Source organism: Scatophagus argus, chromosome 10 (genome assembly GCF_020382885.2).
Source record: "Scatophagus argus isolate fScaArg1 chromosome 10, fScaArg1.pri, whole genome shotgun sequence".
NCBI lineage: Eukaryota > Metazoa > Chordata > Actinopteri > Scatophagidae > Scatophagus > Scatophagus argus.
This window is the reverse complement of record NC_058502.1, coordinates 5,526,558-5,548,917: the sequence shown is the minus strand read 5'-3', so window position 1 is coordinate 5,548,917 and position 22,360 is coordinate 5,526,558. Positions and strand designations below refer to the sequence as shown.

The following is a 22,360-nucleotide window of genomic DNA, read 5'->3' as shown; positions in this document are numbered from 1 at the left end:
ACGTTATCTGACAGACTATCTGGGACATGTTACAGCTGAGGAACACCCACAGGCAGAGGAGCAAAGTCAGGGAAAAGCTGGTGAACACACTGAAGCATTTAGCATTTTTCCACAAGATTTGGTAGAGACCAAAAACAGAACTGAAAGGAGTGTGAATATTGAAATAACATATGCTATATGGACAAAAACACAACTCCAAATGAATGCTAATTTGCTAATAGATGTCAGTGTTTCGTTTAGAGCTTGTTTCTGCTGTCGACTACAGTCTCCACTCTCCATTCGGGCAGCACAAACTCATGCTTGCTGTTGTTTCCTGCAGGCTGCGTCTCATGCAAGCGTGAGAAGAAAAGTTTTTTTCTGATGCAAGTGCTTGTTAATGGTGAAGCCTGAGCTACAACCTCAGCTTCATAATCCCACATCCGACAGATGTCACAATTACTTACTAGTTGTTGCTCGCTTGCATTAATTCATGTGCTATTTGGCTTGTCTTCAGTGGTTACAGAGTCAAATGATTTGTTATTTTTGTGTTGTGAGCTGATAACCATCGTGATTGTGTCACACGTCTGTCATTGAGCAAAATGTTTAAATGGATGAACTGATGACAAAGTTTGGCTGCAAAAACATTTTTTTTCCTCTGAAGCAGAATTAACATCATTAAGGCAGCTTCAGATGGACATCTTGTAATAGAAAGCACAAAGCTGAACAAGCTAAAAGCTGCTGACTCTGACCTTTGGAAGAATCGTCTTCAATGGGCTGTTTGAAGGCTGTTATGTCACTGAACGTGCACAGAAACAGGACCACTTTCTCTTGTTCATTTCGAATGGGCGCGATCTTCACAAAAAACCAAACTGGCGTCCCTGAAAATATGAAAAGACAAATCTTTAGCTGCATCATCTGTCTACTTTTTTATTTAGAGGGAATGACAGCATGTGCGCTTACAAAATAGAAGCGATCATGATTGAATAGTGTAAACTGAAATGTCTGGGATTTTTAAAACGTTCCACTTTTCCTGTAGCACCTGCAAGCAGAGGAAGGTTACACCTGTGAGTGGAAACAAACGCAGCACCACATTTTTTTTTTTTTTTTTTTTCTGGGGAAGGTTTCTCTGGTCTGGCTCTCAACCAATTAGAACGTTTCTACAGAGGTAGAAATGTTCTGGGCTGCCTTTGAACTCGGTTGTACGTTACTAAGGCTCTGAATACATTTGCATAACAAGAGAGTGGAACTCCGCATTTTTCTCTCGCCTCACACATGCCGTTGCTACTTACTGTTCTTCTTGTACATCAGTATTTCAAACGAGTTCATCTCATAATTCTCGAATGTTAGTCGCACTTTTTCCGTTGTGTCCTTGTCTGTGAGCTCCCCGTACATGAAGCTGGAAAGGGAAACACGAAGGGAAATAATTTTAATATTTAATAGACAAGCATGCTCATTCTGGCACTGAAGTGTGCCGAGGAAGGCTCGAATCTGAGAATATCTTAATGTGTTAGCTGCCAAGTGTGCTCTGGTCACATTATGGTATTTTGTTCTGTTCTCAGTTGCTTTGACAGCACCTTTTTATAACGCTTGTCCTTTTAAATTTAACTGGATATTTTCTGTAACAAACTTAATTATATGCCGTCTATGAACACCCGAACTTTGTTGACCAGTTACTGATTGCTACTTAGAGACATTTAGTGAAGTACACTGCAAAATGATTAAATATACAGTGGATTTAAGCTCGCTGAAATGCATCCTAAAGGCATGAGAAAGATAAATGCAGCCTGGTGTCTAATTGTCCAAAGTTCCTCTCAAAAACAAATTAAACCTGAAGATGGGTCAAGCAACCATGAGCACATTTAACCATGCTGCAGAGACATTCATCTCACTTTGCTTGTTACTGCCACCCTCAGTGGCAGCCTGTTCCAGCATGATCTAAATATAACTCTGAGTTTGTTATGAAATACAAAAGGAAGGCTAAATTTAATGAGACTACGTTCTGATGCTGCAGAGACTTTTCAGACCAGTGCTTGATGTAATATCACTGATGACTGTTCGCTCGCTCTCTCTGAGCTGGGAGTGATGTGACTTCCTTCAAAGAACATAATTCCTCAAGTGACTTTCTCATCATGCGTGAACAATTCCCACAGGTTCGTCACTGTATGTTTACATGATAAAGTATAGGAGGAAAGAAACATATACATAACCGAAGATACAAAGAACACAGCAGCTGAGGTGGAAATAACATCTTTGATTCACAACATCTGCAGCCTCAGATATTAAACCTCAACACTCTGGGGAAATGAGTACATTTAACGTTTGGGTCATCTTCAGAAACATCAAACAACCACAGTCTGAATGATTTATGGCCTCATCATCAGGGCCATGAAGACCCTTTTGACAGAAAAGAAGAAACCCTGAAAGACCACAGGATTAAAGATATCAGACAGATATTTGAAGACTAATGAAAGGGGATGGTGATACCTATTAAGATTACTAGTCAAGGACCAAGAGTTCAAGCAGTTTATCACATTAGAGGCTCTGAAATCGCTGCCTTGCTGCCTGGTTAGACTTTAAAATAGTACAGATTGTAACTTCAAAACTAAACCCGTCTAAAACTGAGCTAAAGTTATCAAAAAAAGAGAGGGTCAGTATGATGTGCAAAACAAAACAAAGAATTTAATTAAAAGGATTCAGTACATGAATCAATTGTAATGAGTAGCGTACTTTCTAAGTTTAAATAAAGTTTACAGCCATGCTAGCAGCTCTGTGGGGCTGTTCTTAGTCTTTCAGTTAAATGTTAACGTCGCCCATGAACCAAATTGTTCTACTTGACACAAGAATATTATGGCTTTCTGATTTGTAACCTGTGACCATGTGATTTGCTCTCTGCATGGCTAATCCTTTCAGAATCTTCTTTCTTTCTTTCTTTCCTTCTTACAAACGCAAGACTTCACTCCATCAAACGGCATAAAAATAAACCTAAAACAAATTGTCATATGCTGTGTTCAATATTTGTATTGGCATGTGCTCTGAAGCTTATGCTTAGGGACCCAAGGGTCTAAATCAGTAATAGCCGCAGTGCTGGCTGTGACAAACACCATGTCTCACAACAGACGAAATCGCCCACGGTTTTCAAATCTGGCAGCACCAACTGTTTCCATGTGATCCTATTAATGTAGTGGTTACTGGGCAGGCACAATAAGCACACATCCAGAAACGGTTCACTCCATAGGAATGCAACTCGTTTTGAGAGTTTATTTCATTCCTTGACATGGACAGTTTTTGCATCCCAGGACACTTTCACTGTTGTAGTCAGCGACGTGGAAGCAGTTTCAGATGTTACAACCTGATTACATCACAGATTTGTGTCTTAGTTATCTGGTTTCTACCTTTGCAAGAGAAAAAAAAAATCCCCTGAACCGTCTTAAATTATGGGGAGAAGATATTAACAGTAATTGTGAGTGGAACTGGATGCAGCAGAATATGTTTTCATTTTAACTTAATCTACCAAGATGCTCTGCTAAAGGGTAGCAGTCGATCAAGGTTCTCATCGAAAGGAAAACCCCTGAGAACCACAAAACTGAGCTCCTCATTCTGTCCCTGTTGGGTCCGTGCAGGAACCTCACCTGTATCCACACTTTCATTATTAAGGTTACTACCCTGAGCTGAAAATTGTATTTAAGGTTTGAAATGAGGATTTTAAATCAAAAGTCAGCCTGAAGGCCTGGCCGGATTATCGATCAGTCAGTCCTCAGCTTTGGTCCTGACTGAAATATCTCCACAACCATTGGTCAAGATTTACCATAAAATTTGGTACAAACATACATGGTCCCAAAAGGATGAATCCTGAACAGAGCCAACCAAATGTCAGTACAGTAAGAGTCTATTCTAATTGATCAGTTTGCCAATCCATTGGTTAATGACTAAATATAAATAAAACAAAAATAAAATCCATTCATCCTCTCCTCCATCATCCTCAGCTGGACTTTTTGGGGTGTTTTTTTGCCTTTATTGGACAGTTACAGGCGAAAAGACAGACAGGAACTATAGAAAGAGAGACAGGTATGACATGCAACAAAGGTCTCTGGCTGGAATCGAATCAGCAGAGGTTGCTTTACTGCCCCCTAACCAGAAACAATCATCATCTGAGTTAAAAACGACACTTAAAATGTTTTTACTGTTATGCATCTAAGGAATAAAAATTGAAAAATAACTGCAAGTGGGCAATGGTGGCATGTAGTTTCTACTTGCAGCACAGTGCATTGTTTCTTTGTCACTTAAAATGGGCCAAAATGTTCTATAGAAAGTCCAAGACCTCAAACATGAGCACAGAAACCAGAACAAGTCCCCAGTTTTCCAGTTACTTCAGAATAAGGCTGCTCTGTCTGGTGGTAGGAGGTGCAAATACAAATAATCACAAATAGAAATATAAAACTGAACATGACTTCTGCCAAGGCACAAACACAAAATTAAATTGTATTTTGAGTTAAAACTGTGTAAAACCAGACTTTCTCTTGTGATACTTTATGTGATGCAAGTGAGAGCTCCTCTTGCTTACTGCAGGCACTTATGACATTAAAACAACCTTCGTAAAGGAAGTCAACTTCTCCCTGACTGTGGTGCAACTGCAGCAACAGCATGATTATTTCAGAGTCACCAGCCAAGCTCCTCCAGATGAACAAAATACTTGTAGCAAGTTCTTGCAATGCCACTGAATAATCTTGCTTATCTAAAACAGCAAACTAGCCAACATACCAACCAATTAAGAAGTTACATTTTCAGAATTAGTTTGGAATCTGGTGGAGGTGAGAAAAACCTATGACCTCATTAGCTACTGAAGACTGTCATCCTCACGCAGGTCCTTTGGCCTACCTGCAGGTGCTGCTTTTCTGCATCACCTCCGCTCTGTGGTACCCCGACAACTTGCAGAAACCATCATTGCTGTAGACGATGGGCCAGTCCACTATCTGAGCATTTCCCAGGACGAAGTTGGTATCTGTTCGAAAGTAAACGGGAAAAGAAAGGGGCAAATGACGTGAGGGATTACAGTTTTTGCTAAATATAACAATATACAAATACTTAAACTGATGTTTGGGTTGGGAAAAGACTGAGGCCTATTAAATTTGATTTGGCGCAACGGAAAATGTAATATATGTATGTATGTAATGTATTTTATTTTCATGTGTCAGACCTTGTAGCACCATGTACTGGTGTTCAGAGAAACAGAAAACTGTCTCCCTCAGTATCAGTGTTTGTAGATAAGTCACAGATTTACATGACAGAGGACCATTTAGGATTAAAGCAGCAGTTATACTGGGACAGTATTGAGCAGGTCATTTTTAACTTCAGGTAGCAATCGGTGACCATATGATGGAGGTTATCCCGACAGCATGGCCACAAAACCTGGAATGTGATTTTACCTTCATGTCTTTTAAAAATGTTTGTTGAAACATTTTCTGTTTAAAAGTGTGTGTTTTCCCCCCACTATCATTAAAAAGATTGAGTAACCCTGTCTTTAAGAACTACTTTAAAGACACTTAGAAAAGATTTTCATTAGTGACCATGATGATCTACGATCCATTACACCCGACTCCACGCGGGGCGTGTACACACAAAGTGTAATTCAAACACAAAATCTTTGCTTGTGCAGAAAACATTCAAATATCTGCTCCTCTGAGGCTCTTATTTTATTTATTTATTATTAGTTGCAATATTAGCAGCACTTTTCACACGAACACCCTGTGTTGTCTTTTGTGTTACAGTTCAAAGGTGCTTGGGGGTAAGAACAGTGACTACTTCTGTTTGCCTCATTATGATGAAATATTACTCATCAGTCTGCAAATATTAATATCTGCATTCAGTGATTATTAAATGTCACGAAAAATGCAGCACATTCATTCTGATGTGGCTTATTGTGCATATTCAAATGTTAGCAAGGCCTCCAAGCAAGACAAACTCGTGTTCAAACTGATGACAAATCTAAATAATCGATGACTTGCATGCATAGCTTTCATGGCCTGTTTTTATAATTAACATTTGTATACTGTTACTCGTGTCTTTAACTTGAAAAGGAGAACGTCAGTGTGTTTCATTTCAACACGTCGCTTTTTGACCTAAAGGTGATTAATAAACTGTGTAAGTTGCACCTAAAAAAACTAAAACTAATAGTTTCATACAGAATGTTTCAAATACAAGTCATTTTAAATGCGAGTACATATGATTTTTAATATGCTTTCAACAACAGGCCATCATTTGTTGCCTCTAACTTGTTAGAAATAAAATAAGAGTCATACTTAAAATACCACAATCTCACTCTTCATGCAAAACAAGACGTGATTGCTCATATCCACATCTGCATTTGGGATTTGACATTTTATAAAAATCAATGTGCATAAAATTATTTGTATTATTATTATTATTGTTTATATTTTTGCTAAATCACCAATTAAAAGCAAGAAAAAGCAAAGTTCTGTTCCACCTGAGATAATAGGGAACTACTAATTGTTTTTCTTATGCTATTTTTGACATAAACAATCTAAAATCTGTGTAACGGGTTTAAATTGGGCAGGAGAAGTGATGATAACTGGGGATAAAGCCTCAAAAAAATAAAACTAACAAATGGCAGATCTCAAAGCAAACCACCCTGCTATGCACACAGACTTCAACAATGTGATGACACAGGGATAAAAGAGAAGCAGGAGGAATTATAAACACCAGGGACAAAACACATACAGAAATGCTGTCTTTTATGAACACACACACACTCACAAAAACATTTCTATGATCACATCAAAAGAAAACACACTGAAATGACAACTAAAAGTGTGAGAATACGATGAATGAGACGTTCCATGCCAAAGTGTTATTTTACAATGGTCAGACGAACGTTAATCTTATGAGTAAAGAAACATTAAGTCCAAAGCTCAGTGAGTTTTATCAGCCCTGGATTTGTTAATTCACTGCAAGCAATTGTTCACAAATACTTTGAAAATAAATTTCAACATGTCTAATTAGCTAAGCACTTTGTAAATTAACAGCATTTGGTATAGAACATTTAGTGGTGCATTACAGAGAGGTAGATACTGTAAGGAAAACATAAGCAACACACCAAACTACACTTTAAAGTACCTGTCTGTCTATGTGACAGTGTCCAAACTGTAATATTTGAAAAGAAAAGAAGGTTAACAGATTACAGTGAGAAACATCTGTTGAATGTCAGACCAAAAAAAAAAAAAACAAACTAAAAAGAAACAAAGCTGAGACGTGTCAAACAGAACAGAGACATAGTTGATTACAACATTCCTCACTGTGTAGCTCTAACTTGAATGAATGGGAGGTGCAGGCCAAAAACATGACAGTTTGTTTAAAGGAATCTGTATGGCTGTAACTGTTGTCTTATTTATCGAGATGTGAGACTGAAGGTCAGCATTGACTAAAACAACTACAGAAAGTGTTCTGTATACTAACCGCTGAGCATCGCACAGAAGACAGACACAGATGGAGCATTTAGCAGCTAAATACCCAGATATGAGTAGGTGGAGACCAAAATCAGAGCTAAAAGAGAGTAAATGCTGGCCTTGAATGCACCAGTGGGTCAGGAGCACAAAGCCAAATGAATGACAAAGTTGCTCCATGAAGGATGTAAAAACGACCATTTGCCATAAAAGGTAATGATTTATCTGTTCACAACATGTTTCCACTGTTCTCAGGTGGCCAAAAAAAATCCATTAATGCAGATTTTTTAGACCTTAAATGAGCCTTTTTATGCAGCAGTGTGACACCATTAGCAGAAACACAACCAGTAGCACCAGTTTTCTACTCATGTTAGCATCAGCAGCACCAACTTTACCTGCACCTCACCTCTCAGCAATTCAGCATGCAAAAAAATTTTCAGTATTTAACTTGTTTAATTTGTGAAACCCAGTGAAAATGTGATTGAAGATTACAGGGGTTCCCAGGTGTCAATTAAATGGTCCAAGACCCCCTTATTTCACACTACATTTCGTAAGTGTCCATTATTGCTTGCTTTTCACTCAAATCAAACAGAGTCCTCATAATTACTTGCACTTGTGCATTTCCTGCTGCGACACATGAAAAATGAAAGTTAGACTGAAGACTGAAAGTTACAAAAATTGGATATCTAATTGTGAACACCCACTCACAGCTGTGTCACTCTAAAGTCACACTGCTGTCTCTCAGTGGCATCCTGCAGATTATTGTCGTGGCTCTTTTGTTTCTGGCTTTGGAGAGATTTACTGCTCGCTAATCCACAGACTGCCCAAGGTCATAAGAAAAACATACACATGTGCTTTTGTTTTGAAAGGGTAAATTTTCCCTTTATATATATATATATATACCTTGGGGAGCCAGATTCTCACACAGCCTCATTCTGGAGAGAAGCATTCTGAACAAGTTGTTCCCTTCTGTCATAACACATTTTAACACAGATATGTGCAACAGGGGCAGACTGACAGTGAGGCCAAAAGAGTGCACACGCATGCACACACACACACACACACACACACACAGTTCAATTGGCATAATAGGGGAGCTGACCATGAACAACGAGAAAAAACCCCCAAAGAAAAACAAATGTAACGCTAACCAAACCTCATTAAAAAAAGAAGTCATTAAAGCCCAAGCCAATTAGCTGGTGTGCAACCAGTATTGTCCCCAAATGTGGCTCGTGACAGACACACCCACACACACACACACACACACACAAAGCTGCTGGTTCTGTTTCACAGTTAGCTGTCCAGTGTCATAACTCTCCAGTCTGTCCTGTCACTTCCTATTGGATCTAATAATACAGAAGGCCAGAAGGATTACTGACAACCAGGGCCGAACCCTTAATCGAAATATAATAAAAAGTCAATATCAAACTCGCAGAAGCTGGATTTTTTTAAATAAAGGTAAAATGTGTCACAACATACCACTGTAAATGAAACACTGTGCTTCATTTTTTTTTTTTTACAGTGAAAATGAACTGCAAAAAATGATCATCCCCACCAAAACCATGAGTCATATTACAATACCTGTGAAAATAATCCCATTATGATAATGTCCAGCAACCATGTCCAAAAATACCAAGACTTCTATCAAATTCAAGGTTTCATATGTGGTTAATTTTCCTCACATCTGGACAGCATACTATACACTAATAGGGTAAAATGAATCCATTTTACCAATTTAACATGAAGATGAAGAAGAAGATTGGAAGATAAAGAAAATATCCTCAATTTGTAGGAGGAACTCATCACTGGTATTAATCTGATTTTGGTATTTAATATGTTTTGATGGCAGGTTTAGAGGTCTGCTAATGTGTGACAGGAGTTTCAAAACTTTTAAAAAAGGTTAAATGGAAGCCAAGACAATCCAGAAAATGATTCAGCCGTTTTTTAAATCTAGTTTGCCACGGTGATCCTGTCTGGTGGTTGGTTTTATTTGCAATGCTTGTGCTAAAAGACAATGAAATCAATGAAAATCAGAAGTTGGTACAACGTTTTTCGGGCTTATTGTTGTTACACTTATTATCCACAGGATGTAAAAAGAAGGACTGTAGCCTGTGCAATAGCCTCGAGGTTATCCAGTTTCAGACTCAGAAGCACTTGGTCTGTTTTCCCTGTTTTCTGTTTCAATTCTGGTCTGTCACAATTCTGCACCTTCACGTGTTTTCAGAAATCAGAATATTTAGGCCTATGCTCACATAAAGACAGCAGAAAACCCATGAATCCAGACAAGACCTTTCTGGTCCATATAATTTTTCAATTAAGACCTCCAGTGACCTTATGTAATCAGCAGTAAATTTAACCTGCTGTCTTCTCGGCTCTGCAGGGGCGCCCCGTTGGGAACTGAAGCTTTGTCAGAAAAATCAGAAAATTATCACGCTAATTGAATTAATGGGATTTGCATGAATCCTGAGACTTTAGGAAACAAACGTTTCAACACGTGATCCAATGGAAAAAAAAAGAACTTTTAAATGCAGATCAAGTTGAGGATTTTATCACGAATTAACCTCCTTCGTTTATTTATTTGTTAACAAAAATCGTTAATTAGTCGACTGGTTGATTAGACGGGCAGTCAGTTTATGTGTCCGGATTGTACGACAGGCTTGATTCATGTTTAAGTTGTAAATCTCTCAGCTCAATGCACCATATTAATCCTCATCCTTACCGTTCGACCGTCTGACAATATTCTCCAAAAAAGTATTCTGAGGGGCCACAAGTCCCCTCCGACCCCCCGCCATCCTGCCTCTTCACTCAGGCGTCTGCAGGTGAATCTTTACTCCTCGATCTGCTGCCTGTCTTCATGGTCTCTGCGGCTCAGGGACGCTGCGAGGGTTTGCTTGGAGAGGAGCTGTTTGTCTGCTCTGCTCATCAGCTGCCTCTTCAGCTCGGTGCGGTGCGGTGCGGTGCGTTGGCGCCTCTTTAGCGAAGCACGCGCCTCATCATCCAGGAGACGAAAACAACGCATGGGCGCAGCGCGCGAGAGGGGCAGCGGCTCTGCTCCTCCACGGGCATCGCCACCAGGAGCCTTAGCGCCATCTGCTGGACAACATAATGTGCACGCACTCCAGTGGTGGGGCGAAGTATTGGACACACCTCTTTATTATTGAAATCAGGTGCGCAGTGGGGCTGTTTTTCAGGGTTTGGGCTCGACCCCTGACTTCCGGTGAAGAAAAATCTTAAAGCTTCAACATACCAAGACATTTTGGACAATGCTATGCTTCCAACTTTGTGGCAACAGTTTGTTGAAGGCCCTTTTCTATTCCAGCATGACTGTGCCCCAGTGCACAAAGCAAAGCTCCATAAAGACATGGTTGGATGAGTTTGGTGTGGAAGAACTTGACTGGCCCACACAGAGTCCTGACCTCAACCCCATCCAACACCTTTGGGATGAACTGGAACGGAGATTGTGAGCCAGGCCTTTTGGTCCAACATCAGTGTGTGACCTCACAAATCCTCTACTGCATGAATGGGCACAAATTCCCACAGAAACACTCCAACATGTTGTGGAAAGCCTTCACAGAAGAGTGGAAGCTGTTAGAGCTGCAAGGCTGTCTGTGTATTTAGAATGTGATCTCATTAAAGTCCCTGTTATGGTCAAGTGTCCAAATACTTTTGTCTGCATAGAGTATATTTACTCAACTATTGCTGGCTGTAATAAAGTGAAAGTTTAGGTGCTGAGTGAATTTATCTTTTGTCATTTGCACTGCACTCCAGTTCAGAGGGGGATGCTGTGCTTGTTTACTCTAACAGACTTGCATTTACTCTACAGAAATAGTTAAGATTTTGGTAGTAAAACACGATAGCTTATAAAATGTGTTGTTAAAGATCATACAAATGGTTTTCAGCTTTCTTTTCTTACTTGTGACCACATGTGAAAGAAGCGGTTTGGGGCCTTTGTCATGTTTAAGATGAATGATGAACCTCTCACATGATTTCACTTAAAGAAATTGGCCAATATTTCACAATATTAGAAAAAAAGTAGAATAAAAACATGAATACACACTTTTATTTTTGACCTTGCTGTATTTTTCCTGTAAATTGATTCTGTTACTTGTCAATAAGGTCATCTTCTTTATTTTGTGAGTTGTTCTGTAAGGTATTGTGCTTACACATTTTTTCCTAAAGAATTCAGGCTTGTCATTTTCAGCAGTTTAAACAAAGAGCTGTTTTGTGCAGCTAATTTCAGTATGAAGTGTGGAACCAAACTGAGGAAAAGCAGCTGGGAAAGCTCGCTGCAGTGCACCCACGAGGGTTCTGGTTAGTTAGTACTTCACGGATTAATTGCTAAGAGTCAGCTTCTGGAAATGGTCACCCCACAGGAGCAGCAGTCCTGAGCTTTGTGGATTTCTAGGTGTAGAACTGGCCCTTTTACAAACAGCGTTTCCTCCCATCAGCTCATTAATTCTGTTCAATTATTTAGGAGCCTGCGGTGCCCATCCTAAAACTGACCTCAAAAGATGCTTCAGGTAGCAGCGTTTCCATTAGAATTAAACAGTACAAAGGCCTGTATGGCAGGTTTCCCACGCCTGTAGTTTCACTGCAGCCCTGAGAGGACTGCAGCCTTTCGATCATCTCAGGTTGTTCACTGGGTTCGCCTGTGGTCACAGGTGTAAATCAGACTGAACTGCTGCTGTGCAGACCAGCAGGGGCCCTGTGTGCTCCAAAGAAGTGTTGAATATGGCTGTTTTATGTTTGACCAATTAAAATAGGTTACAAATAGCCGAGACACGCTGTTTTGCCCGCTCAGTAGTAGTGCACACGCCGTTTCATGGCAAGCACAGGGGGAGACCACAGCACATCAATTTATTTAAAAGCTTTGGTTTAGCATTTACACGCAGTATATACACATTCAATAAATGGTTTATATCAGTCTGTAGTGTAGCTGTAAGCAGATATACAGCAAGTGTTAATTAATGTGCTTGTCAACAGCTGTAACTCTGTTGGACCATAAAAAATACTGCTCATCAGTACTGAAAACATGCTTATATGTGCTTACAATTACATCATGTTTGGTGTAAACCATTTAAGGATGTGCACTTTGCTGCTTACAAGGGAGGAGTTTGAGCGTTGACCCTGCGTTCATAACCACATTTAAGTGTGGCAGATGGATGAGTCAGTGTTTGTTTTGTTTTATGGCATACACATCATTCCGGCTCTTTAATAATGTCCTTCAAACAACGCTTTATAAGGCTACAAAAGTGGAGTACAGGAGAATATGCTAATGTTCACCTGCCGGCTCTTCCTGTAGTAATGTATTTGTGTAGGAGTTGTAAGAGGTACGTAATGGCAATAACTGGTATCAGACTTGTCATCTCGCCACTGACTGCACAGCCTGTTTTCACAAACAGAAACACGTTAAGAGTAGATTAAAGAGAATCACAATGTTCTCAACTACAGCAAAAAACAAAAAAACCCTCCAAACTTTACAAAAATTAAACTGAGAATCCTTTAATGAACCTTAACAATGTATTCCTTTGCGGTTTTTCTAACTTCAGAGGTTCAAAGGGATTAAACACTTCAAGTGGAGATACATCTGGGCTCACTGACTGTCACAGCAGAATGCATTCAGCCACATTACAGTGAAATTAACCCTTTGTGAAATTACATAATTTTGTCCCTTCCTCTCCAGACACTTCATATTATTCCTCTGACACTTTCATCACAGACTACACTTCAGCGGTTTGTATAATTAGAGAGAATTTATAACCAGTGGGAAACCTGTTTTTCTCAACTTAAAAGTGCATTTTCTTAATGAGCACTATAATAAGCCAGAAAAAATCTTAAGGAGATTTTATCCAAAGGAGAAGCACTGAATGTGAAGCAGTTACAGTCCTGTTGCAGTGTGGATGCAATCTGTGATACAGAAATCACAATTTACAGAAATGTTGAAACAGTGGACTTCATTGACGACTTCTCTCAGTAGCTTTTCAGCTCACAAAGAAAGTTCTGCTTCAAATTCATAATTCATAATTCACACAACAAAACAGAGCTTTCCTGCACACATCAACATGTTACATTGTCAGTCTTTGCTTGACGTTTCTCTGCTCGCATTAACTTGACCACGTCTTGGTGATTCTGAGATGACTCAGGTGATCTGTGATGTGCTTGTGTTCAGGGAAATTGGCAAATTTGGACTCTTTGATCTTGAGCCAGTTCTGAGCTCGGCGCTCGGCGGCGTGACGGTACTCCTGCTCCACGGTCATGTAGGGCCGGCTGATCCAGTATTCGTTTTCAGCCTCACGCTCCAGATGCTTCAGCGTGTTGCGTTTCATCTGCCAGGTAATTTGTCGCGGGCGCCGATACTTTCCAATCCACTGCTTCCCAGGGATGCCTTTCCTCAGCAGGGCGAGGGTGAGAAACATGGTGGTGAATTATTTCTGAAATGGCAAAACAATTTTGAAAGGTCAGTGATCGCTATGACATTGCTACTGTTCATGCCAGAAATATGTGTTCAATATAGGTATTGTGTATTGGTCACAACACCAAGAAAAACAGATATTACAGACATTTTCCATGGCAGACATCACAGGAGAAACGGGCAGATGATACCAAAGCTCTGAAGCTTGTTTTACTCATGAGAAGCACCCTATTTCAACACATTGTGCCAGAGCTTGCGTTGAATGAAGATCACCCCGTGATGGTGTTGGAAACATCAATGGTGCTACAGAAAACGCTTCATTCAGTCACACAGTTTTAATCTTGGCCGAAAAGGCTTGTGCACACGTTCAGTTTCTTGTGGAGAGGTACGAAGGAGGGAAAATCCAAGGAGAAGAGATGCACACTGTTCTTGCAAACATTCTGATCCTTAGACCTTCATCAGGTAAAAAAAAGACACAAAGAACATTCCAGACAGATATAACCAACACCTCTCCAGGTGAGGAAAATCATGTTCTCTGTGATGCTTCAATTCCATTTCAGCCCAACAGAAAGAAAACACCAAACTTCATCTCTGCATCACTGCACAGAAGGCAAAGCTCAGGTGTTATTAGTAACATTAACAATAGCTCTGTGTCTCGATAAGCCATGACAGTGTGACAGCATAACTGAAGCAACTGAATTCAGCCATCTTTAATTTTAATTAACATGTGCACTTCTCCTGTGTGAAAATTTTGAAAAAGGCCCATCAGTGGTCTTTCACACCCACACAGGTGCTTTATTTTAACTGGATGACTGACCTCTGCTCAGGGTGAGTTTATACGGAGCAAAACCTAAGTCCATGTGATAAAAGCTTGAGCAAAAAAGTTAGACTGGCAATTTGGCAAAAACAAATTTGACTCATCTCATCATTGGCCCATCTCATCGTACCTTAAATGGTCAGAAAATAATGTGGGCAGGCTTGGATCTATCTAGAATACATCTTATCAATCACGATAAATGTAAACACCTCAGTGGATCTTCAGTGTGGAGGGGCTTTAAGGAACCTTTATGTCATCTGGTCAAATTAAACAAAGTCAGTTGAAGAAAAATAAATTGACTTTTGTGACAATGGGAATCACTCAACACCAAAAAGCCACTGTAAAATGTTAAAAGCCCTTACAATTCAACCATTTTTACACAGCATTTACTGTTTATTGCACCCAGAGAGGAATTTGACCCATTTAACAATCTGTGTGTCACGCAAGCCTAATCTTCTTTAGCAGTGTTGTTGAAATGTACAAAGGGTCAGATAAGATGAAAACACAAGCTTGAAAAGAATTCATAAGGAACAGGTTCTGAACTGTATTACAGACACGAAAAATATAACTCCAAAATTTTACACTCTCAAGTCACAGAAGAAAGAAATGAAATGGAAATGAGAAACGCAGAAGAAATGACTGCACTCTACTTGCTCAGCACCACATGGCAGACGGCAGAGACTAGCTGGTGAAAATACTGGAGCACTTAGCAGCTAAACAGGCAGGTGTTTTCCTCAGGGGTTGCTAGAGAGTAAAACAGAGCTTAAAGGAGAGAGAACACTGGACTTAAATTCACCATGTAGCCAGAGACGCCACTTCAAATGAATGATAGTGTTTCACCAACAACTGGCCATACCTACTTAAATGGTGCTAATAGTATCGCTGTTGCCTTCACAGCTTTTTTCCTTTGACCTAATGTGACAAAAAAAGAGCGTTTGCAGATTTGATAAGTAGCTTTTCGTGGAAATTGGACGAGGATTTATTTCAATAAAATATTTTCAATACAGCACACATTTTTATTCATATCAACAATAGAGAGTTTTGGTAAATGTTTAAAAGCATCTTCTAAGTTTTGCAAAGATATTCAGGTATCTATTTTCAGATAATCTGATCATCTTAGTGACTCCAAAGTAAGTGCAATGATACGTTAGAGGCCCGTATGTCAAACACAGAAATCAATGCAACAGCACCACAGCATTCAAAACGATTAATAAGCTAAATCAGAAAGGCATAATCGTCAACTCCCACCGCTGCTTTTTATCGCAGCAAAGTCACCATACGACCTCAAAAGAGCAGTGACAATGCTGTTATGTGCATAAACCCAATGCATGTTTGCTAATATTGACCTAGCTAACATGCAACGTGAAGCTTAGCTGTAGCCTAACGTTCAGACCAAGGGCAGCTCAAAAGGAGCATCATTTGACACTTACAAGAGACAATAACTTACAGGCCACATATTTGTTCCTTACCTCGCCTTTTAATATAGCAAATAACAAAATCAGAAAGATTTAAAAAGAAGAAGACCACTGCGTAAACGTGAAAGTCAGCCGATGATGGGACGAGGTCATTAAATGTATTTCCGGGTTATCTACAGTGCGGGAGAAGGCTCAAATACGTCATTTCGCGGAATCGTTCTGATACCCTATTCCACCCTTTTATGAAATTAAGTTTTAAATTACGCCTAGTTCCTGTGTGAAATATACTTCAACACTTTGAGCTCTGACTTGAGCTGTTGCACGCAGCGAGTGCAACTCAGTTGTTGAGTAAACATATTCTCATAAAAGATGGGCGTGTAAATTGAAGTCATCTGTGCCAGGGTAGATATTAACCAGATAATAACCAGCCATCACTTGTGTATTATATAAACACCAACACTTCGTCGTGGAGCTTCAGTCTCTGGGTTTCTCCCACTGCGAGATAACTTCGGTCACTTATTTCCCATCGTTTCTCGCTTTCACGTCGTTTGTGTCCAGCTCCCTCTCGGCTTAAAGTCAAAATGTTTCCTTTTGCGTTGTTTTCAGCGACCACCTGGACGTTGTTGGCTCTCTTTTTCGCCCTTTTGTTACTGTGAGTAGACGCCTTTCTGTGACTGTCAGAGTTGTACTTTGTTGTCAGATTTGCGATATTTGAGGCTCGTCTCGTGTCCGACTACAAGGTGTTGGCATGTTGATTTCTGTTCATGTAACTCTGTTTTTTCCCCGATGCTACAGGTATGGCGTTTGGCCATATAGGTCGTTCGAAAAACTGAAGATACCCGGACCACGACCGTTGCCTTTTATCGGAACCATGCTATACTTCAGAAAGGTACACACAAAAACAAACACGAACCTTAAAGACTGGCATTTAAGATCGATTTGATCGATTTGATAATGAGATGGTAAGAGAGTAGGATGTTTGTGTCCTTTTCACGTATACATAATACGTCATCGCTTTGGTTACCTATACACCGGAGTGTACCTGTTGGAAGCTTTGAGGCCCTTTAATAACACTTTGTGGTATTTTTATGAATTTCCTTGTAGGGATTGATTTCTTTTGACCGGAAATGCCAAACCATGTACGGAGATGTTTGGAGGTGAGTTGTTGCTTCAGCTGTCAACTCCTACAGGTGATATCAGTTTCTTTTCTTAAGTAAATAGACCGGTACAAACTGTAAGAGCCAGACAAAGTCTTAAGCATCGCAAGGACAGAAAATAAAAGCATTTTTTTAGACTTCTCTTAAATCTTTCCTTTTTTATACTATTGTAAGATAATTGTAATAATGATAATCAGTGTTTTATTGTGCGAGGATCTATTGCCACACATATCCTGTGCTCATGTTCAGGTTATTTGATGGACGAGCACCTCTTATATTGGTGACGGACCCTGAGATTATTAAAACTGTGATGGTGAAGGAGTGCTACTCTGTTTTTACCAACCGCAGGGTAAGAGACTCCTCTTGTTTTATGCTATCATAACACCAACGAAGGTAAAGTTCAACATATCACATTCAGTGACAATGAAGCGCTTGCAGTCGGTGCTGATTTTGTTGTTTATCAAATTGCTCAACTCTGAGAATTCATGTGCAGCAGTCTGCTGGTGGGGTGGGTCATGTTAAGGTCAACAGAGCCTTTTTTCTGCAGTTACATAAGAATATTTGTGATAAGCCAAATGCTTTTTCACATTTTGTTGCAAATGGCTGAGGAGATTTTCATAATTTTTATGCTTACTTTGACGAACCATTAGAGGAAAGAATGTGAGTGTGAAAGTATCCCTCGCTGAAATCAGGAAGTTGAGAGCTGTTGCAATATCCTGTTGTTTATGCAAGAGTCCGGCGTTTATGTTTGAGCATTACAGCCAGCTGCACGCACAGCAGCCGAGGCAAGAAACACTCTTCACTGCTCATGTCAAAACAAGGCATTATATACACAAGACACTCAAAGTAATATACAAGAGAAGATCGATATCATTCTGATGTCATGTGCATGTAATTCTGAAGCTGTTGCACAAGGAACAGCAGGCTAACTTATCTTCTCAGTCTGTCCAAAGGTCACAAAACCCAACAAAATAAAAACATAACGCGCAACTTTTCTCCAGTACAACATGCGTTATTCACCAGCATTTAAATGTTGGAGGAAGCAAATTGTATTCTCAAACTGTAAAACTCTTCTGAACAAGGATCCAGATGCTCTTTTCTCTTTACTGCACTCTTGATCGCAGGATGCTTTAGTGGCAGGACCCTTGTCAGATGCAATTACTACAGTGAAAGATGAAAGGTGGAAAAGAATTCGGAACACTTTGTCGCCGTGCTTCACCAGTGGCAGACTGAAACAGGTCAGTATCATATGTAATGTGTCTGTGTGGTTTTCTTCCTAACGAGCAGTTTATTCTAAACGTCATACAACTTTTCTTCCAAAGGTTTTTCCCGTAGTTGTTCGCTATGCAGACCGCCTCCTTGAAAAACTCGGTCAGCAAAATTTGGAGGAGTCTATTGATGTCAAACAGTATGTTGCCACTTTGTTATATGCCAGCATATCTTGATACTTAATCCATGTGAACTGGCGAAAGAAAACCACCTCTGTCTGTTTCTGCCTTAGGTTCATGGCACCTTACAGTTTGGACGTTGTGACGAGTGCATCTTTCAGTGTAGACGCAGACTCCATAAACAATCCAGAAGACCCACTTAATGTTCATCTCAAGGAGATTCTTAACTTTAAGCTTTGGCCTATTTTCTTATTAAGTATGTGCACCTTTTCTGTTACAGGTGGAGATCACATGATTTTATGAGCACCTTTCGATTGCTCGTATGCAAATTTTGATGAACAACCCTTTGGTCTGCTTTCAGTGATGTTTCCCTTTAGTTCCCGTCTGTTGGAGCTTCTAAATATTGACTTTATGCCCAGAAAGAGTGTGGATTATTTCTACAACATCCTCAAGAAATTTAAAGACCAGCATCATTCTGATGAATCTGTGAGTATATAACTGAAAAACATTGAAGTGAATTAAATCAAGTCAAGTCAGCTTTATTTATAAACACATTTAAAATCAACTGGCGTTGACCAAAGTGACAAAGGAACATCAACATAAAACAGTTGTAACAGCTGGGACAAAAATGTCAAATCGCAGGCCAGTTGAAAAGCCAATGAGTAAAAATGGGTTTTTAGACGAGTTTTAAAAGTGTTTTTAAAAGTGGAAACATGACAAATATCTGATCTGGCTCTCCCCAAAAACAAAAATCTGGCTGCCAGCATGTTATATCTGACTTTCTGAAGTCTGCACTGCAGCTTGTCTGACGTATTCAACATACAAGCTTCGTTTAAAACTAGGTATCATTTTTACACATTTTTATTGATTAACCTGTCAAGATAAAATGTATTAATTCATAAGCTGTAGAAGTGCTGGTGCGTGGATTTATTTAAACCACTGGACAGAGCCAGGCTAGACTATTCCCTCTACTTCCAGTGTTTATGCTAAGCTAACTCCCTCAGCCCAAGCTTCATATTTAATGGATTAGTATCAGGCTTCTCACCTAACTCTCAGCACTGTAGTGAATAAGTATATTTCCTAAAGTACCGGTACTGAACTGTTTCTTTAGACCCATAGTGTCTGTGGTGGAAATGATGCGTCTCAGCTAACTTTCTTGTGCTCTTCCCTCTCGTTCAGACTGATGTAACTTATCACATTTTAGGTCAGCGTATTTCATAGTAATTTCTTGCGTTTTGTGCCGGTGTTGAACGTTCTCTGTGTTGTTGCAGATCCGGGCAGACTTCCTGCAGGTGATGATTGAGAGTGAGATAGCAGAGTCAGACATCAAGAGTGAACAAGATCAGCCAAAGAAAGGTACGTGTCGACCACAGCCCTGAGTCATGAAAGTCGATGCAACGCTGAGAGTCGACGGCTCTATTGTCAAAATTCATTTTCACAAGTCTGCAAAGAATATAACACACAGAGCGACGTGCAGCCACAGTCTCGTTTGTAGCTGTCCTTCATGTCTTTTAGCCTAAATGCGTCTGTGTGTGAAGATTATGTTCTCTTTTGTTTAATTTTCTTGTAGGTTTGACTGAACATGAGATTCTGTCCCAGGCCTTCATTTTCATCTTTGGTGGTTATGAGACCACCACTGTCACTCTCACTTACGTCTTGTACAACCTGGCCACCAACCCTGATGTGTTGAAAACCTTGCATGAGGAAATCGATGCTAACCTCCCGAAAGATGTACAGTAATGTTGCATGTGATTCATTCTTAGTGGCTTCAATAGCTGATATCATATATTCTCATCTTTATCTGTTCATTTTTGTGTTATTTTTCCCCTCAGACTCCTGTTTCATACGAGAATGTTGTTGGTCTAGAGTACCTGGACCAGGTTATTTGCGAGTCACAGCGTTTGATACCCACGGCCCCTCGGCTTGAGAGGATGTGCAAAAAAACTGTCCAGGTCAATGGCCTCACCATCCCTGAAGGAACCCTAGTTGCGATTCCTACGCACCTTCTACACAAGGACCCACGTTACTGGAGCTCACCTGAGCTTTTCAGACCAGAGAGGTAAACGAAGAAAAAATAAGAACTATAGGCAATGATCATGCTGATTCACAGATGAAAATTAAATCAATTAAAAGTAAAGCTTAAGCAGCTAATGAGCAACTTCCCTGTTCTAAATGCATTAAAGTGGTTAATATTCTTTCAAACGTTACATAATTTTGCTTTAAATGTTCCCATTTTGGTTTACAAAGAAGTATTTGTTTTTGATATTTCTTACATTTTATATGACTGTTGCTTGCAATGTGGAAAAGTTCAACAAATCCTTCTCTGAATGACGTGGGAAAGTACTGCATCTTGGTTAATTGTGTAGTATATTACAACTACAACCACATCTGTGCCATTCATACAGGGGCAGTGCCCACATGTTTCAGTATTCATGAGACGTGGATCTCACCAGCCCAGGAAGAAGGCCTCTTTCAGCCAAATGTGCATAATAGTGCTGTTACATGTCTTGGTGCTCCACAAAAATTGCTTAAAAAATATATAAGGAGTCAAAACCAACAACTCTGGAACAACAGTGTTGAATTAGTAATTTTAATATTTAATTTTGATCTACGAAGAAATTCTGAAACCGCAGTGCTCAGATTAGCACTGACTGAGAAGCTTCAACATTGATGTTGTTATGGAAAGATAAGTGTTACTTGTGATTTAGATTTCCATCAAAGTCTTTGTGTTTTCCTCCTCCTCCTGTAGACACCTGGAAACAGTTTAATGTTCAGTAATACTGAAAAAACATTAGACATCTGCAGCTGCAGGAAGCCTCACAGTTAGGTCCTCTCTACTGGCGACTAGATGGTTATTACAGTTACATAAAAAATAATCTTTAGCGAGTACAAAGAGTGTTTTCTTGTTCGTTTGTGCAGGTTCAGTAAGGACAGTGGGGAGGAGATCAACCCCTACGCCTACATGCCGTTTGGGCTCGGTCCTCGCAACTGCATTGGGATGCGCTACGCTGTCCTCGTCATGAAGATGGTTATTGTCCGTCTCCTGCAGAGTTACACTGTGGAAACGTGCAAAGACACCATGGTAAGACTGACACTCCGTGCACAGCAACGCACACATTCATGTGTATTCACACTGCCATACAGCTCTCCTGTCATTTCCCTGATTTTGTATGAATTTCTTCCTTTAGATTCCGTTGGAGTTTGACTGGAAGTTGCAGCCATTAAAGCCAGTTAAACTCCGTTTTTTTCCCAGACAGCAGTAGTCCAGGAGGGAGCAACTCCGAATACATCTTGATTCTGACATCAGCTCATTTGTTTTGTAGCTTAAACATCTGGCCGCTGCGGACAAGATGACACTTAATGATTGCACTGCAAGTGTTTATTGACCTACTACTCATAAACTTAAAGTACTTACTTTGCTTTTGGACATCTGATGTTTTTATGCACTCTTGATGAATCTGATGTTTTTTTTTATTCAATTCTTTACTTTTCTATAAATCGTATTGAATGTTAATTTACAGGAATTTACATAATGTTAGAAATGATCAGATAAATCTTTATTAGTCCCAGAGTGGGGCAATGTTCGCTTTGAGTATCTTCTGTTGAAAGAAAAATGCCTGAATGACCTTTTCGTATGTACAATAAATTTTGCATTAGCTTTGCCTTTCTTCCTTTTTATGAGTTTCTTGAATTATGACAGGCAACTTACTAGTCTTTTTCTGCCATTCAAAAACT

General features: G+C 39.8%; 3 protein-coding genes across 9 annotated transcripts in view; 1 reads left to right on the top strand and 2 right to left on the bottom strand.

Moving 5' to 3' along the window:
- The window catches only part of kcnh1a (potassium voltage-gated channel, subfamily H (eag-related), member 1a), a 31,517-nt gene extending 21,132 nt beyond the window's left edge, over nt 1-10,385 (bottom strand). For 2 of the 4 annotated variants that reach the window (XM_046401966.1, XM_046401967.1), the window contains exons 1-5: nt 10,156-10,385; nt 7,111-7,137; nt 4,855-4,978; nt 1,269-1,375; nt 729-857 (exon numbers count right to left, since the gene is read on the bottom strand). In XM_046401966.1, coding sequence (XP_046257922.1) covers nt 729-857; nt 1,269-1,375; nt 4,855-4,978; nt 7,111-7,137; nt 10,156-10,228 — 460 coding nt within the window. In that variant the 5' untranslated portion in view covers nt 10,229-10,385. The remainder of the gene's footprint in view (nt 1-728; nt 858-1,268; nt 1,376-4,854; nt 4,979-7,110; nt 7,138-10,155) is intronic. The other 2 variants (XM_046401968.1, XM_046401969.1) reach the window with 1 other exon arrangement.
- A 2,537-nt stretch (nt 10,386-12,922) lies between these two features.
- mrpl57 (mitochondrial ribosomal protein L57) lies at nt 12,923-16,283 on the bottom strand. Of its 4 annotated transcripts, none has more exons than XM_046402974.1 (3): nt 16,135-16,264; nt 15,522-15,577; nt 12,923-13,867 (listed from the first exon to the last, which is right to left on the bottom strand). In XM_046402974.1, exon 3 carries the CDS (start codon nt 13,850-13,852, stop codon nt 13,541-13,543), a length of 312 nt encoding a protein of 103 aa, XP_046258930.1. In that variant the 5' UTR covers nt 13,853-13,867; nt 15,522-15,577; nt 16,135-16,264; the 3' UTR covers nt 12,923-13,540. The 4 variants fall into 4 exon arrangements, with proteins under 4 accessions (XP_046258930.1, XP_046258931.1, XP_046258929.1 ...); XM_046402975.1 differs by having other exon boundaries at nt 15,526-15,577; XM_046402973.1 differs by lacking the exon at nt 15,522-15,577 and having other exon boundaries at nt 16,135-16,283.
- A 222-nt stretch (nt 16,284-16,505) lies between these two features.
- On the top strand, nt 16,506-22,287 carry LOC124066529 (cytochrome P450 3A27-like). Its single transcript, XM_046402966.1, has 13 exons — nt 16,506-16,732; nt 16,876-16,969; nt 17,185-17,237; nt 17,487-17,586; nt 18,362-18,475; nt 18,560-18,645; nt 18,739-18,881; nt 18,987-19,111; nt 19,897-19,981; nt 20,196-20,356; nt 20,458-20,684; nt 21,545-21,707; nt 21,814-22,287. Exons 1-13 carry the CDS (start codon nt 16,662-16,664, stop codon nt 21,886-21,888), a joined length of 1,497 nt encoding a protein of 498 aa, XP_046258922.1. The 5' UTR covers nt 16,506-16,661; the 3' UTR covers nt 21,889-22,287.
- The last annotated feature ends 73 nt before the right edge of the window (nt 22,288-22,360 follow it).